This window comes from Monopterus albus, unplaced genomic scaffold (genome assembly GCF_001952655.1).
Source record: "Monopterus albus unplaced genomic scaffold, M_albus_1.0 scaffold276.1, whole genome shotgun sequence".
Lineage (NCBI taxonomy): Eukaryota > Metazoa > Chordata > Actinopteri > Synbranchiformes > Synbranchidae > Monopterus > Monopterus albus.
Genome location: NW_018128156.1, coordinates 333,858 through 348,601, shown reverse-complemented (window position 1 = coordinate 348,601; position 14,744 = coordinate 333,858). Strand labels below are relative to the sequence as shown.

Sequence of the window (14,744 nt, the reverse complement as noted above, 5' to 3'; positions counted from 1 at the left end):
AATCAATGAAGAATACAAAATGCGTAGTGCTTTCCCGTCCAAAATATATCTAACCCTTGCCAATATCGATATATTTTTTGCTATTTTGTGCTGAACATATCTGATATGAGATTTCCAGGAGAATTTGTCATCAACTATGACACCTAGAAATTTAATTTCATATACTCGTTCTATATTAGCTCCCCCAATTTTCAATTGAAGTTCATTATCTAGTCTACAATTTCCAAATACCATAAATTTGTACTGTTATTAGTAAAGAACCTATTCTCTACCTCAGTTCGTCTGGCTATATAATTGAGTTCACTACAAACATTATTTGGCAATTTCACCCGCCAAACTTGACAGTATATAGCTATACATGTTAGCTATATATCAAAATAAATTTACTACAACATGTAACTTAATAAAGTTTGGTTATTATGCCACCAGGTGGAACGGCAACACTGGCTACTCTATTTGAATTTTAAGAATGTACTCATGTTTTTTTTCTCTCAATGACGGCATGCTAAAGAAAAAAAAAGATTTTATTGTGTAGAGTATGAGGCTGTGCCATTTGGGTTTGGGGCAGTTTGGACCCCGAAGTGGAATGTTAAATCACACTTACCCTGGAAGAGACCGCTCATTTATTCAGGCTTTTCTTTTCATTTATCACCTGTTTGTGCATTATAACAAAGTGCCCACTATGAACAATTTTAATCCATAAATATTCAAGTGGCAGCCTGTCTTTTAACATGGTTCTAAATGTGGTTCTGTGTAAAGTTCTGGGAGTCTGATGGCTTCTGGTTTTTACAGTACTGCAGTTAGTCAAAAACCCACCAAATAATTCAAAGAATGTATGACACTATTATGGCAAATTATCAGTGTACCCTAATGTGAGCATGGTATTTTGCACTAAGTAACTTAACAGGTGTGACAGCAGCAAAAACAAAATGCTCCCAGTGACGGTGGTTACTTTAATGGTTGCTTAATATTTATTTAGAAGAAAAGACCATCTGAAGACAGAACATGATGAACTGGGAGCTAAACTTGTGGAAGAGGTTTGATTTTGTTAACTGTATACCTTTTATATAATGTGTGGGCATCACCTGCATATTTAAATAAAGGATTTTAATCTGTGGTATTCAAATAAATTCAAGTAAAATGCAGTAGCAATTTTACCTCTTTACTCCTAATCCCTCTTCCAGTCTTACTTCTGAACTGGCAGAGAACACACAGCATGTGTCTATGTAGTGTTTCAAGTCTAATTAGAAAGTGGCAGAGGTGTAGTGACTGTAAGATGTCAGTAAATCAGTCGGTCCCGGGGGCCAGCTGTGCTCTGTAGATTTTAGGACACTGTAAATTAGCCTCAGTAAACATAAGCTTGTTTGCTAACGGACAGTTAATGGACCTTCCCAGTGGCAGTGAACCTGGCTGAGAGGAGATTTGTGACATGACAGAAAAGCCTTTGCTGCAGAAAAACAACAAATATATCTGAGAGATTCACACTGCAGAACACCGTCATTAACAAGTCATTCTTCAGAACCTACTGCTTAAAACTCTGGAGTGGCATTCCCTTACTAATGGTTTTAAATCAGGATACTCTTGGATCAGACAGAGAACGTACTGTCATAATAAATTATCTTAATTTTTTTTTCAAATGAGATCCTTAAAGAACCATAGAGTGAAAGTTGTCAAATTCTACTTTATGCTTACTCTGACAACTCTTTCGCTTTACTGTTTATCTCCTTTTCATGCCACATGGCAGCCAAGGTATTCTGAGAAGAGGATCATTAGCTCATGCAGCTTGATACTGTATAAGGGTACACTGAAAAAAGGGAAACGGTGGCCTGTTGAATCCACAAATACGCAGTTAGTATTTATTACACAATTTGTTTATGTTTCTCTTCTCAACATATACCTATCATGTCAATTTTAGTTAATCTTGAGGGACTGTCAAACTACTAAAATACTAAATCATGTTAAGATGAAATGGAAAGCTCAGACTCCTAGAAAGCGGCTCAAGAACAGCCAGAAACCGCCATGTTCTCTCTTGTTTCACAGGAATTTTTGCAGCCTGGAGAGCTCTCTAACTTATGTGCTGAACGTGAGTGAAAGTTATCAAATGTCAGCCAGAGTTAGAACTAGACTTTTAAGAATTGTCATTCTTACTAAGCTATAGGTGTTTTTCCCAATATCAAGCAACTTGTGGTAGTTAATGCCAGTATGAACCACCCTTCACCAGTGTTAGCTATCCTAATGTCAGCTGCCCTTCAGCTTGTTATGTAATGTCTCACAAAATGTGTGCACAATATGTTTCTCAAAGAACAGTCAGCTCATTTTTATTTTCCACAGGGGCATTGTATTAAGCTTTGCTACACTCAGAGCTATGAAATCAACTTAATAGTCCTAACTGAACCATAAGAGACACCATTTTGTGTGGCCCAGTGCAAGATGTTTTTTGAAAAGATGTTTTAAAGTTCATCCCACCATAACAGAACCTGTACATAAATCTGTACATCACATTACACTTGACTGACTTCAGTGTTGACTCTGATTGACAGACTCATGGTAGCAGCATCAGCTTGGTGATGTGATAAGGAATGTAAAAATAGCAGTCTTCCATTCCATCCTCCCTCCTTACAGATGGCAGCCTGTAACTTGTAGGCTGGTGTGATGGAGTCTCATGGCAGGAAGACAGATCAGCACAACCTTTTGGTCGTGCGAGAGACACTTCTTCATGGCAGACTGCCCCCTAAGTGTGCAGGTGTGTGTGTGTGTGTGTGTGTGTGTGTGTGTGTGTGTGTGTGTGTGTGTGTGTATGTATGTGCGACTCCCAGTGGGATGGAACAGCACCCTTTGGATTTGCCCACCCTTAAAGCAGACACATTGTCTCTTTACCTCCAAGATCCCCAAAGCTCCAACTGCCCTTTAACTGGATGCTGCAAAATGCAGCTGAGGTTCATGGCACATCCCTGCTGACCAGATGTCCAGACGGAAACGCAAACAAGACCTGACACACTATCCAACACCAGTGTTGCTCGACAGAAGATTCAGAGGTAAGGAACACTGGGTGGAGAATGGTCAGTCTAGAGGGAAACATTAAATTAACATTTTTTTATTAAAGTGTTCTTGTGTTTGTCTTGTTGTTTAGTCATTATGATCTATCGCTGTTTAGATATCTTTGTTTTCTTGTATCTTTGCTAACTTGGTGTAAATATGCTACACATTGTGCCAATTTAGAATATCATCAATAATGTAATTATCTTACAGTGATAAACTGCCTGAGTTTTTACAAACGTGTCAAAGCTGTGATATCAGGTACAATGTTACTAACTAGTTGTACTGTTCTCCTTCAATGTAGAAATCGAATTCAACAGCCAGTTAAACTCTTTCTCCATTATACCTCCAAGGAACAGACGATACGTTGTAGTTGGCAGGGTTTTACTGAAGAAAAGGTGAAACTGACCAAAATACAAAACATAAACATAGTAAATAAATGACTATTCTTCTTTTACATCCAAGTCATAAACATGTTCCACTCCAAAATAGTAATCAATATATCTATTAAAATGTTAATCAATAAGTTTACAAACGAATTCATTTACTGCCAATGCCTCATGTAGCGAACTGAAGCAGGATTCATAAGGATTGTTTAACACAAATGTGTACTCACGGCAAATACTCTCAGTAACACTTCCTGACTGAAAATACAATAGCTTCCTGAATGCAAACTACAAAATAAGAGCCTACCCTTCACAATAAGAGTCATGTTATGGTATTAGAATTACACCACACTCCCCGCCTGGCATCAATGGGATGCCACACTCCTCTGCATTTACACTATGTTAGACTCCAAAAGTAAAACCATGTCCTAAACAGGTCTCAAATAAGTCCTGGGAGGTTGGTGGGATGTCACTTTGACACTTTTGTAACCAAACCATCTTTGCTTGGTAAGGTTTTCATCACACGTCCCATCGTCCATTCATGTGTTCTGGCTTGCTTTTCCCTGAGCAACACTATGTCATCCTCCTTAAGGTTTGGTCGCTTAGCATGCCACTTTTGTCTGCTTTGAAGGGTGCTCAAATAGTCTCTGCGCCACCTTGCCCAGAATGTGTCGGCTAGTGCCTGTACTCTCTTCCACTGATGTTTAAGGAGGTTGGTGTCTGCAAAGTGTTCAGATGGGAGAGAAGGCATCCAGGGTACCTCTGGATCTGAAGAAACTGGTATCAATGGTCTGGAATTGATTATAGCTGTAACTTCAGCCATAAACATACTCAGCACTTCATGAGTGAGTGTAGTTTTCCCAGCTTGAAGCAGCATGGAATCGAGAATGCGCCATGCAGTTCCTACCATACGCTCCCAACTGCCCCCTATGTTAGATGCATGGGGAGGGTTAAACACCCATGTGCATTTCTGGGTAAGAAGGTAGTTCTCCACAGCGTCATCAGAAACTCTTTCCAGCCCCAATTTCAAGTCCTTGGATGCACCAACAAAATTAGTGCCCTGGTCCGACCGTAGTTGCGTGGCTGGTCCCCTAATGGAGAAAAACCTACTCAGTGCATTTATGCAACTTGAAGTACTCATCGACTCATTGAGTTCCACAAGGACTGCTCTTGTGGACATACAAGTAAACAAGATTGCCCATCTTTTGTTGTTAGCACTGCCACCCCTGGTTCGGCGCATGATGACCTCCCATGGCCCAAAGCCATCCATCCCTAGATATGTAAAGGGTGGCTCTTGCTGTAGGCGCTCAGGTGGTAAGTCGGACATTTGTTGTTGCTCTACTTTGCCTCACAGTTTCCTACAAATGACACATTTGTAGATAAGGCTGGCAACGGCTCTCTTTGCACCCACTATCCATAGACCACTTGCTCTGACGGCGCCCTCTGTAATGTGCCGTCATTGATGTCTGCTTTTTTCATGGTGATGGCGAATCAGTAAGGTTGCAACATGATGCTTTCCAGTGATGAGGATAGGGTGCGTGTCATCCAGTCCAAGGTTTGCATGCCTCATGCGTCCGCCTACTCGAAGAAAACCATCATTACCCACAAAAGGTTGGAGCTTCTTTAGAGGACTGCTTGAGGGCAAGTCTCGCTTAGCTTCCAGGCATTTGATCTCCTCTGCAAACACATCCTCCTGCACCTTCTTAATGATAATGTGTTCTGCCTTCACAAACTTATCCGGGGTGAGACTGCTCCTGCAAAAATGCCAGCCTGCACAGTTTACATTATGCAGGGGTCTGTGAAAGGCCTTAGCAATATGTTGTAACCGCACTATGGCCTTTGTCAACTTATGCCATGATGAGAAATGGTTGAAGTGTTTGCTAATTACCTGCCTCTCTGAGACCTTGGTGAGGAGAGTGGTTGCTTCTGAACAGAGTTCACCATCTGTACCTCGATTAACCAGCTCATAGAGAACATCTGTTGGTGAATTCTCAGGCTTCTTCAAAAAACTTGGTCCTGTCAGCCAGTTGGAGCTCTGAAGTTGTTCCGGTGTTATAGTTCTCGTAGCATGATCTGCTGGATTGTTCTCTGTGGGAAGGTATCGCCATTGTTCTGGATGAGTAAACTGTCTGATACACAGTTATTCACATACACGTGGAATCTTCGTGACTCGTTGTATATATAACCAAGTACAATTTTGCTGTCTGTGAAGAAGGTTATCTTGCTCAGTCTTTGTCCCCAATTCTCCTGAATCGGTCTGGCAAATTCTGTGGCCAACACTGCAGCACACAGCTCTAGCCGAGGTATAGTGACTCCTGTTAACGGTGCTAGTTTGGCCTTGCCAAGGACAAAACTGACTTCTATGAGACCATCTTGAGATGTTACTTTAAGGTAGGCGATTGCTTTGATTGATGCATCTGAGAACACACACAGCTCCACGTTTGCCGCTTCTGAGAGTGAACAGAAAGTGTAACAACGAGGAATATTTAACACATTGAGCTCTTGCAGTGCACCACACTGTAACTGCTATTGAAGTGCTAACTAATTGTAGAGCACTGTAATCCGTTATTTCTGTGCATAGTCCATTCCTTACTGTACAGGCTCTGACCCCTAGGTTTTGGTCTAAAAAAATCCCATCTTCTGGGATGTAAATGTATATTGTCATCCAATCTTCACTATTAATGCAAAAGCTGTGAACACCAGCTATATAGCACTGGCTTCATTAAGCTTAACAGAATATAGAACTACAATGAATACAAATTTATTTTGCTTTAACAATTTCAGACATATTTTCCTTTCAAAACTAAAATCTTTGCCAAAAGAATACAAATTTGCCACTATGATGGAAGCATTATATGACTGTATTTACTGTATAATGCATCAGTTAAAAGCTAAGAATCACAACTTTCAGAATTTAGTGCTGTGTAGTCCTGTCAGTTTACAAATGGCTATTACAAGTATCACTGGGTTGTCAGTCAGATACAAAAATTATGTTGCTGTGCCTGCAGTCCACATATTGAAGTGTTCTTGGGCAAGACACTGAACTCCCCAAGTTGCCCGTGATGTCGGCGCGTATGCATGCAGCGGCCCGGCCCTCTGCTCCAAACAAAATTTCGTTGTACATGTCACAATGTTACAAATGACAATAACATAAAGCTTCTTCTCTTAATAAATATAATTCTTCTTTTGATTGTCTACATAGTTTTTAATTATAATTTTTGTTTAATGAGCAGTAGTATACTGGTTTACTAATAATATACATCTATAGTACCACTGATGCTGCTACTACTACTACTAACATACTGTAAATAATAATAACATCTTACTAAATATTAGCTAAATCATCGGCCAAAAACTAGCCATGTTGCTGAGAACTTTTTGGAAAACATAAAAAAATCAAACAAAGAAACAAATAAAAATGTATATTGTAATGATATTAGTGGTCAGAAGAAAAGCAGTTACAGTATATACAATATTTTTGGACAGCATGGTAGAACAGCGGTTAGCACTATTGCCTCAAAGTTAGAAGGCTCCAGGTTTGAGCCCCGGCCAACCCGGGGCCTTTCTGTGTGGAGTTTGCATGTTCTCCCTGTGCCTGTATGGGTTCCCTCCGGGTACTCCCGTTTCCTCCCACAGTCCAAAGACATGCAGCTCAGGTTGCCTGGTGACCCCACACTGCCCATAGGACTGAGTGTGGTTGTCTGTCTACGTCAGCCCTGTGATAGGCTGGTGACTTGTCCAGGGTGGACCCCACCTCTCACCCAGTGTCAGCTGGAACTGGCTCCAGCCCCCCCGTGACCCCATTCAGGATAAGTGGTATAGATAATGGATGGATGGATGCAGTATTTTCCCATAACTATTCAGTCCTGCTTACTTTTCAAAATTTATACTTCGGTGTAGCTGGAAGATAATATGTCTGTTAATATGTCTATTGTTGATCTTATTAAAGTGGTAGAGGCCAGTAAAATGTGAATCATACATTGGTCTTTGCAGTTGTTTCATACATATTAGCAGTAGCTCTACTGTATGTGTGTATAAATGTATGTACCTCCAGTCTCATCTCTACACTGAGTGTGTGTGTGTGTGTGATGGGGGGGTGGAGGAAAACAAACAATTTACAGCACACTGCAAGGATCACAGCCTCAGGTTACAAGCTGTACATGAGTGAGTTTTAATTGGTTTTTGTCTACTTCATGATTTAGTTCCTGAGTCCCCACTGGAACAAACAGATCTATATCTTAATGGGAGCACCATAATAAATCAAAGATAAACTACACAAAAAGTGTGTGATGAGAATCTCAGGGTCAGGGCTACCCACCACATGTCCAGGCAGGTGGAGTAGTCCGTGGATCCCAGAAGGACATCTGGAGGACGGTACCACAGGGTCACCACCTCGTTGGAGTAAGTATGGCTGGGGACCGACTTGGCCCTGGCCAGGCCTGAGGGGAGAACACAACCACACAATTACACAAAGCATTATCATTGAATGACCTTCACTGAGCTTCTGAAAATAAAGCAGACAACTGGAGAGGAGCAGCACTCTGATATTTTGCTATACAGACAACATATAAGATGGGTGCTGAATAAGATGAGATCTTCATGTCCTGAGCAAAGAAACTGGCTTCCTGCAACAAAAAGAATTACAGAACATGAAATAAAATCCCTTAAATAAAAAAGTAATTAATAAAATAAGAGAAAATATATTTTTGTGGCAGTACAGCAGTAATACACAATAAAACCCTGTGGCAGCTCCCAGAGGCCTTGTTCATCTAACACCACATGAACAGGATGAACAAGGACTTTATTTTCTGTTTTTATTTGTACTATTGATTTTATTAATTATTCACATTCATTGCAAGAAATGGGCTGACCTCAAACTAAATTATGTACACTTTTGTCAGGAACTACTTCAATATGGCATAACAACCATAAAAATAAGGAAGCTATAGTATATTTAATAAATGTGGTATGGACAGAGCTTTTTATTATTATCATATCATTGTTGCCTGCCCCCATGGGTGAAGCTAATGGATGGATGAAGAATATTTTATGTATATACTTTTTGTTGATCAAAAAAAAAGGGTGACCTTTTCTTCCATTAATCTTTTATGAGGCACATTGAGAGAAGGAAACAAATGACTAGGTTACATATAGTACAAATTTAGGAAGGAGGGGAAGGAAAGACTATACACCAAATGTATATAGGGTAGATTATAGTTCAGTATTTTGCCTGGTAATATATTTTTTAAAAGAATGCTAATCATTTTAACATATTATTTTATTATTAAGTTACTGATCTACATCTGTCACCACCAGTATGATGGTTTCCATTGTTCATAATCACTGTAGGAACCTTTATGTTGAGTGGGAGGAGTTACACAGGTCCAGCCAACTCTGTTTGAATAAAAAAAATAAACTGGTCCATTCCCTCTTTCATTAGAAATGACCGGTGCACATACTGGTACACACACATTAATTGTGAGAGTAATATTTGATTGTTCTTGATTTCCTGGTTGTTTTTCTTGATTCCTCTTAATACTATTCTTTTTTGTCTTGTTCCCAGGTATCTTTTTTGACTTGTGTCTCAGGGACAAACTGTGGAAGGTCTATTCTTGTTCTTGATTGTCTCTTACATACTATATTTTTTCTGGTTTCTAGGTACCTGGATCTTGTTTTCTCAAGATATGTGTATGGTGTGTATTCTATGGTGTCATGTTGTTATGTCTCTTAATGCTGCTGGAACACTGGAATTTCCCCACTGTGGGATCAATAAAGTTCTACCTAACCTAACCTAACATCAGTGTGGATATTAGTGGTTGTTCATGACACTACTGTTGCAGCAGAGAGTTTTTTTTAATATTGCTGGAAACATGACATTAAACACAGTAAACACAGTGGAAACATTTTATTGAGGCAAGTGATGGCGGTCCCAAAATGACACATCTTTGCAGTAAATATTTTCAGTTATAAAAAGCTACAAACTCCTTTTGTATCCCTTTCTTTGCTTTATTTGATTGTTCAAGAAATTATCTTTATCACATGTTAACTTAACTGCTAAGTCAAACATTGCATTTTAGTGGACTAAAGACATACAAAATTGTTTTTGACACATTGTACTGAAGGAAGAGCCAAACAATAGTGCCCTCTTTTCTGTTTATTTAATTGCTAAATAATTCTTAATTAATTGCAGCACAGAGATTCCGCAGAGTTCCTACCTACTGTATTTAGCAATTATAACAGTGTATGTACAAGGTGGAAATATTGTCACTGTGGTGGTACTAAGATTGGATGTGTGTGGGGAGATCAACAAACGTATCACAGCTTAACCTCTGATGACCATGAATATCCACAGCAAAGTTCACTGAATATTTTTTTCATTTATTTGACTTCAGAGCAGCACCAGCAACGCTTTTGAAATAAAGAATATACATACTAACATACTGTAAAGGCTTATTGGGATGAGAATTTGCCTTCAGAGCACAAAAACATCCAGAGCCACCACCCAATGTTTGAGGTTTGCTCAGTGTGCAGACTACCTCGCTATATTCCATTTTACACTGGTTCAAGACATCATATTGTAAACTACCCATAGCAGACCTGTCTCTAGACTGGCTTCTGTACACTGAACCATGGCAAACCTGAGATTGCCTTTCTAAATGTAAATTATGATGGAAGACCACTGAGGCTTCAGTGAGAAACTATGTGATATGAATATCAGTGAAATGAACCCGAAGGACCAAAACTCCAAACACCTGATCAGGCACTGGCCGTTTTTGCACTAGACTACGATTAATCGCTGCTGCTATTACAGCTCACATCATCTTTGTGACAGAACCAAAAAGTGCCAAGTTTTAAAACCGTCTCTTACAATAAATGTATGAGCTTCTCCAATGCATCGAAACCCCATTCTAGCATTTATCAGTATCACATGTAGCACTGACACAAACCCTGTCTAGTTAAGCATCCGGTGCCACTCCTCCCATGACGACTAGTGGTAAAGCCAGGTGCAGATGCAGCAAGCTTTAATGAGGCTGATGGCATTACCTCTTTTTCTCTTCCCAAGTGGTTGGAGGACTTAATTAAAGCATTTAGCTTAGTAAAAAAGGATTTCCTGCCCTGCTGCTAGTCCTCTTTGTGTGGGAGGAAGAGAGGTAGAGGGAAGAATAAATGAAGTGAGGGAGGGGGTATTTAACATTTCCTTGTGTTGGTACACCCACAGGAGAAAGAAGTTTCAGTCAGCATTCAACAAGACTGAGAACTGTAATTTTCACACACAGATCTAAAGTAGAATAGACGCCACCAGGCCACTCACACTGAGAGGCTATCATTTCCACTGCAGGCGTCCTCTGTGTTTGTGTGTGTGTGTGTGTGTGTCTGTGTGTGTGTGCGTGTGTGTGTATGCAGGGGTGTGAGCGGAAAAAACATCTACTCATCATAAAAGAAAGCACATAGTAGGAGGCTGACTTGTAAAATGGAGAGGTATAGCCAGAGTGAAAGGGAACAAAGTGTGTCTAGAGAGTGTGGAGGAAGAAACACAGAGCTGTTGCTCTGTGCTCTGCTGAGCTTCCTGCTGTAGGTTTTCCAGAATGAATAATGGCCCGAAAATGATACACATTCAGACTGACAGTGACACAGGTTACCTTACATTGGGCATAGATCTGAATAGGCCAAAGTGCATCATCTGACCTGGCTTTATAATCCTCCTCCTGACTGTCAGTATATTGTACCTACTATAGCTACTGTAGCTAAATTACATTTGCGAACATTACAGGTTTCTGTCATGGCCCCTTCTGAAGCACTGTCTTGTGACTGCATTACATTCTTGTCAAGGATGGAAGACAGGAAATAGTTTTGTACTCGTACCTTTACTTTAATAATGGATTTGTTTAGCAACAAAAAGGATTTACCATCACAAGTCTGACAGACTTTTAGTAGTCATTTACACTCTATGAACTGTACTGGTGGCAACATATCATAACAAAACAAAAATCACACATACAAAAATCCCCACAAAATCATATATCAATCAATTATTGAATAATAAGCATAAGGTTATTATTATGAAATTGTGTATGTGTTACTACATACTGCCATCACTTTTGTCTGAAAAAAACTTCAGGACTAGATTTCTAGGTCAAAGACATTTCACCTCTCATCCAAGAGGCTTCATCAGTTCTGACTGGTGTTGAGCCGGAGATATTTATCCCCCTCGGTGGTGTTTCAGTCCTTTGAAGGCCAACAATGTCACCTAACGACTGAGTTGTTATAAAAGTTGTGCTTGCGCTCTGTTCAGGATGTTCCCTGTATCCTTTTACAGGAGAGCCCAGCCTCAAAGGTCATAGTAAGCAGAAAAAAACTGCAAATGGACTGGACTGGACTGGATGACTGAGAATCTGCACAGACATGTTGCTACTCATTTTGGGAATGATACCCTTCGACTGGTACGTGAGTATGAGAAAACAGTCAAGAAACTGGCTAACTACAGAGGCCACCTTCGTTTCAACCTAAGATGCCACCAACAGGATGTCTTCCCCAGATGTTTGAGGTTTGGCTCTCCTGTAAAAGGATACAGGGCTGGGAACACCCTGAACAGAGCGCAAGCACAACTTTTATAAAGACTCAGTCGTTAGGGGACATTGTTGGCCTTCAAAGGACTGAAACACCACCGAGGGGGATAAATATCTCCAGCTCAACACCAGTCAGTCAGAACTGATGAAGCCTCTTGGATGAGAGGTGAAATGTCTTCGACCCAGAAATCTAGTCCAGTTGATTTTTTCTAAGTTCTTTCAGCTTACTATGACCTGGATGACTGAGAATCTGCACAGACTTAATGGATGGATGAATAATGTTTTATGTATATACTTTTTGTTGATATAAAGAAAGGGTGACCTTTTCTTCCATTAATCTTTCATGGGGCAGCTTACTATGACCTGGATGACTGAGAATCTGCACAGACATAATCTTTGATGTAATTCTTGACCACACTAAGTAAGGGTCTGACTGCCTTTAGTCGTCAGCAGGCGAAATTCAGACTAACATCGGGTGACTTATTCAGCCAGTTTAGGATATTTCACCTCTGCACCCAATTCTTTGGATGCTGCTGGCTATATGTTTAGGATCATTATCCTAATGAATGATGAAATATCTTCCAGTGAGTTTTGATGCATTCAGCTGTATCTGACTACACAGACTACTGCAATACCTCGGTATGAATCCTGTTGATTCAGTCAGCAGTGACAGATCAGGTGGTGCTTTGGTCATGAACTTTTGTTTCATCAGTCCATAAAACTTTGCTCCAGAACTCTACAGATTTCTTTTTGTATGTTTTTGTGAACTACAGCCTGGCTTTTCTGTTTTCGAGGTTTACCGGGGGTTTGCATGTTGTAGCGAATCAAGTCTTCTCTTAATTACAGAGAAGCAAACATGTTCACCTCCATCCTGGGAACATTCTTTACTGGCTGTGTGGTTTCTTCACCATGCAAATGTTTTTCTATTCATCAATCAGACGTGTGTTTCCCACTCCACCAGGTCATTTTCCCATGTACCTGCTTTTTTAGAATGTCTCCAGCTGATTTTGGCAAAGGTAACACTCGGACAGAGTTTTGCTTTTTGAACCCTCATTATGGACAGAGTTTTGCTTTTTGAACCCTCATTATTATCTTCTTCATTTGCATGGTCACCTCTTTACTCCTCATATTAATGGACAACCCCTCTTCAATCTGGTAACGCTCAACTTTCAGTCTGCTCTGAGCCATGAGAGCTCTGTCGTGCATAAACTAACATTGAAAAGCTGAGAAACATTTAGGAGCCAAATTTCCTATTATTTTTTAACCCATCTAATTAGGGCACAATGTGTTGAAAGGGTTATATCCCCAACACAGTACTGTTGTAACTGATGTAAACCTACTGATGTTAAAGTTAAGACTGGGCACTTTTATTTCAAAGTGAATGTGTTGAAACAGACAACCTGAAGAACAAAAGATGTACAACTATCCAAACACAGTACTTACGGTCTGGACTGTATCAAACTTTAGATACACACACAATTAAAAATTCACAATGTTACCATCATCCTTTATTTTTAAACTCGGAACTAAATGTCATTTTTAGTAGAGATAGCACATTAATACTATTATTCATATTAAAAGGTACCACAGAAATTATAATTCTGAGTTTTGGCAACAATATCAATAACTAAAGCATAAAGCCCACACAACCACACAAACAAAGTAAATTCAGTCCAAAAATGAAGCTTGTGTAGTCAGAGAGACCTTAATGAGCTGATTCTCCTCCATCTTGCTCTGCACAAACAGCATGTACGAGTCCACTTTTCCACTTGGGAAACCACCAGAACATCACAGCTCACTGTGCTCACGCTACAATTCCTACTCCACTTCCATAACAGAGCAAAAATCCAATATTTTTATTTACAGTTGACACTGTATAACAACTCACTGTGTTCTAATGCAAATAGTCTCTTGTTTCCTGCTGTTCTACTCTGTCATATTGTAGGTAAAGAAACACTGCAGGATCTTCCTGGGGCATCTCTGGGAAGACAGAGATACTGATACTGGTTTAGCTGGAGGTTTTCATGCACTTTGACATTTGGTTCACCTTATACAGTATTCAGTAGGTAAGCTAGCCTCAACATTATGGTGGTACAGACGCCATCACACCCTAACCTTCCGTCTTAAAATCCCATGAGTCCGACTGTAGAGAGGGGTACTACTTCCAAGACCTGACCTATGGATTCACACACACACACATACATGTCTTTATGCCTTTGTGTGGCCCACGTTCTGTGACTTCTTTGTGAGGGCCACCACTTCTACTATAGCTACAATGGTGCAAAACACAAATCTATCATGAGGTGGCAATTGAGAATCAAAATGTCACTTCAGAATTCATAAAACTCGAAGTAAAAGAAATCTTTTTCTTCTACACGTGTGAGGACCGGAGCCTGTTGCCAAGCAGAGTTGGTGAACTGGACGTTCTGTCATAAAGCACCAAAACAATGCATGTTATATCACCAGATTTTAGCAGATCTTTCAACTGTCCCATCTTACTCTCCTGGTTAACCCAAACCACAGCATTACAGAGATGGAAGCATGTGGCTTTTAATTTTGCCAATGCAAAGTGTGTTTAACCCTTGTGTGGCGTTCACTTTTTGGACTGGAGGTGTGTGCTCCTCCCTGGGTAAAGTGTAGCAGAGGCTTGGGGGGGTGTCAGTGTGAGGGACCAGAGATGATAAGAGCCTGGCCGGAGATGTGTGGTTCTCCATGGGTGAAGCAGAGTGCAGCATGGCCTGTTTGGGACATTTCT

At 40.2% G+C, this 14,744-nt stretch overlaps 1 protein-coding gene across 7 annotated transcripts in view; it reads right to left on the bottom strand.

The window, feature by feature from the left end:
• Positions 1-14,744, bottom strand: part of cdk14 (cyclin dependent kinase 14) — a 330,986-nt gene that overhangs the window by 154,207 nt on the left and 162,035 nt on the right. For all 7 annotated transcript variants that reach the window (XM_020622246.1, XM_020622244.1, XM_020622243.1 and 4 more), the window contains one exon: positions 7,741-7,861. In XM_020622246.1, the coding sequence (XP_020477902.1) occupies positions 7,741-7,861 (121 nt within the window). The remainder of the gene's footprint in view (positions 1-7,740; positions 7,862-14,744) is intronic.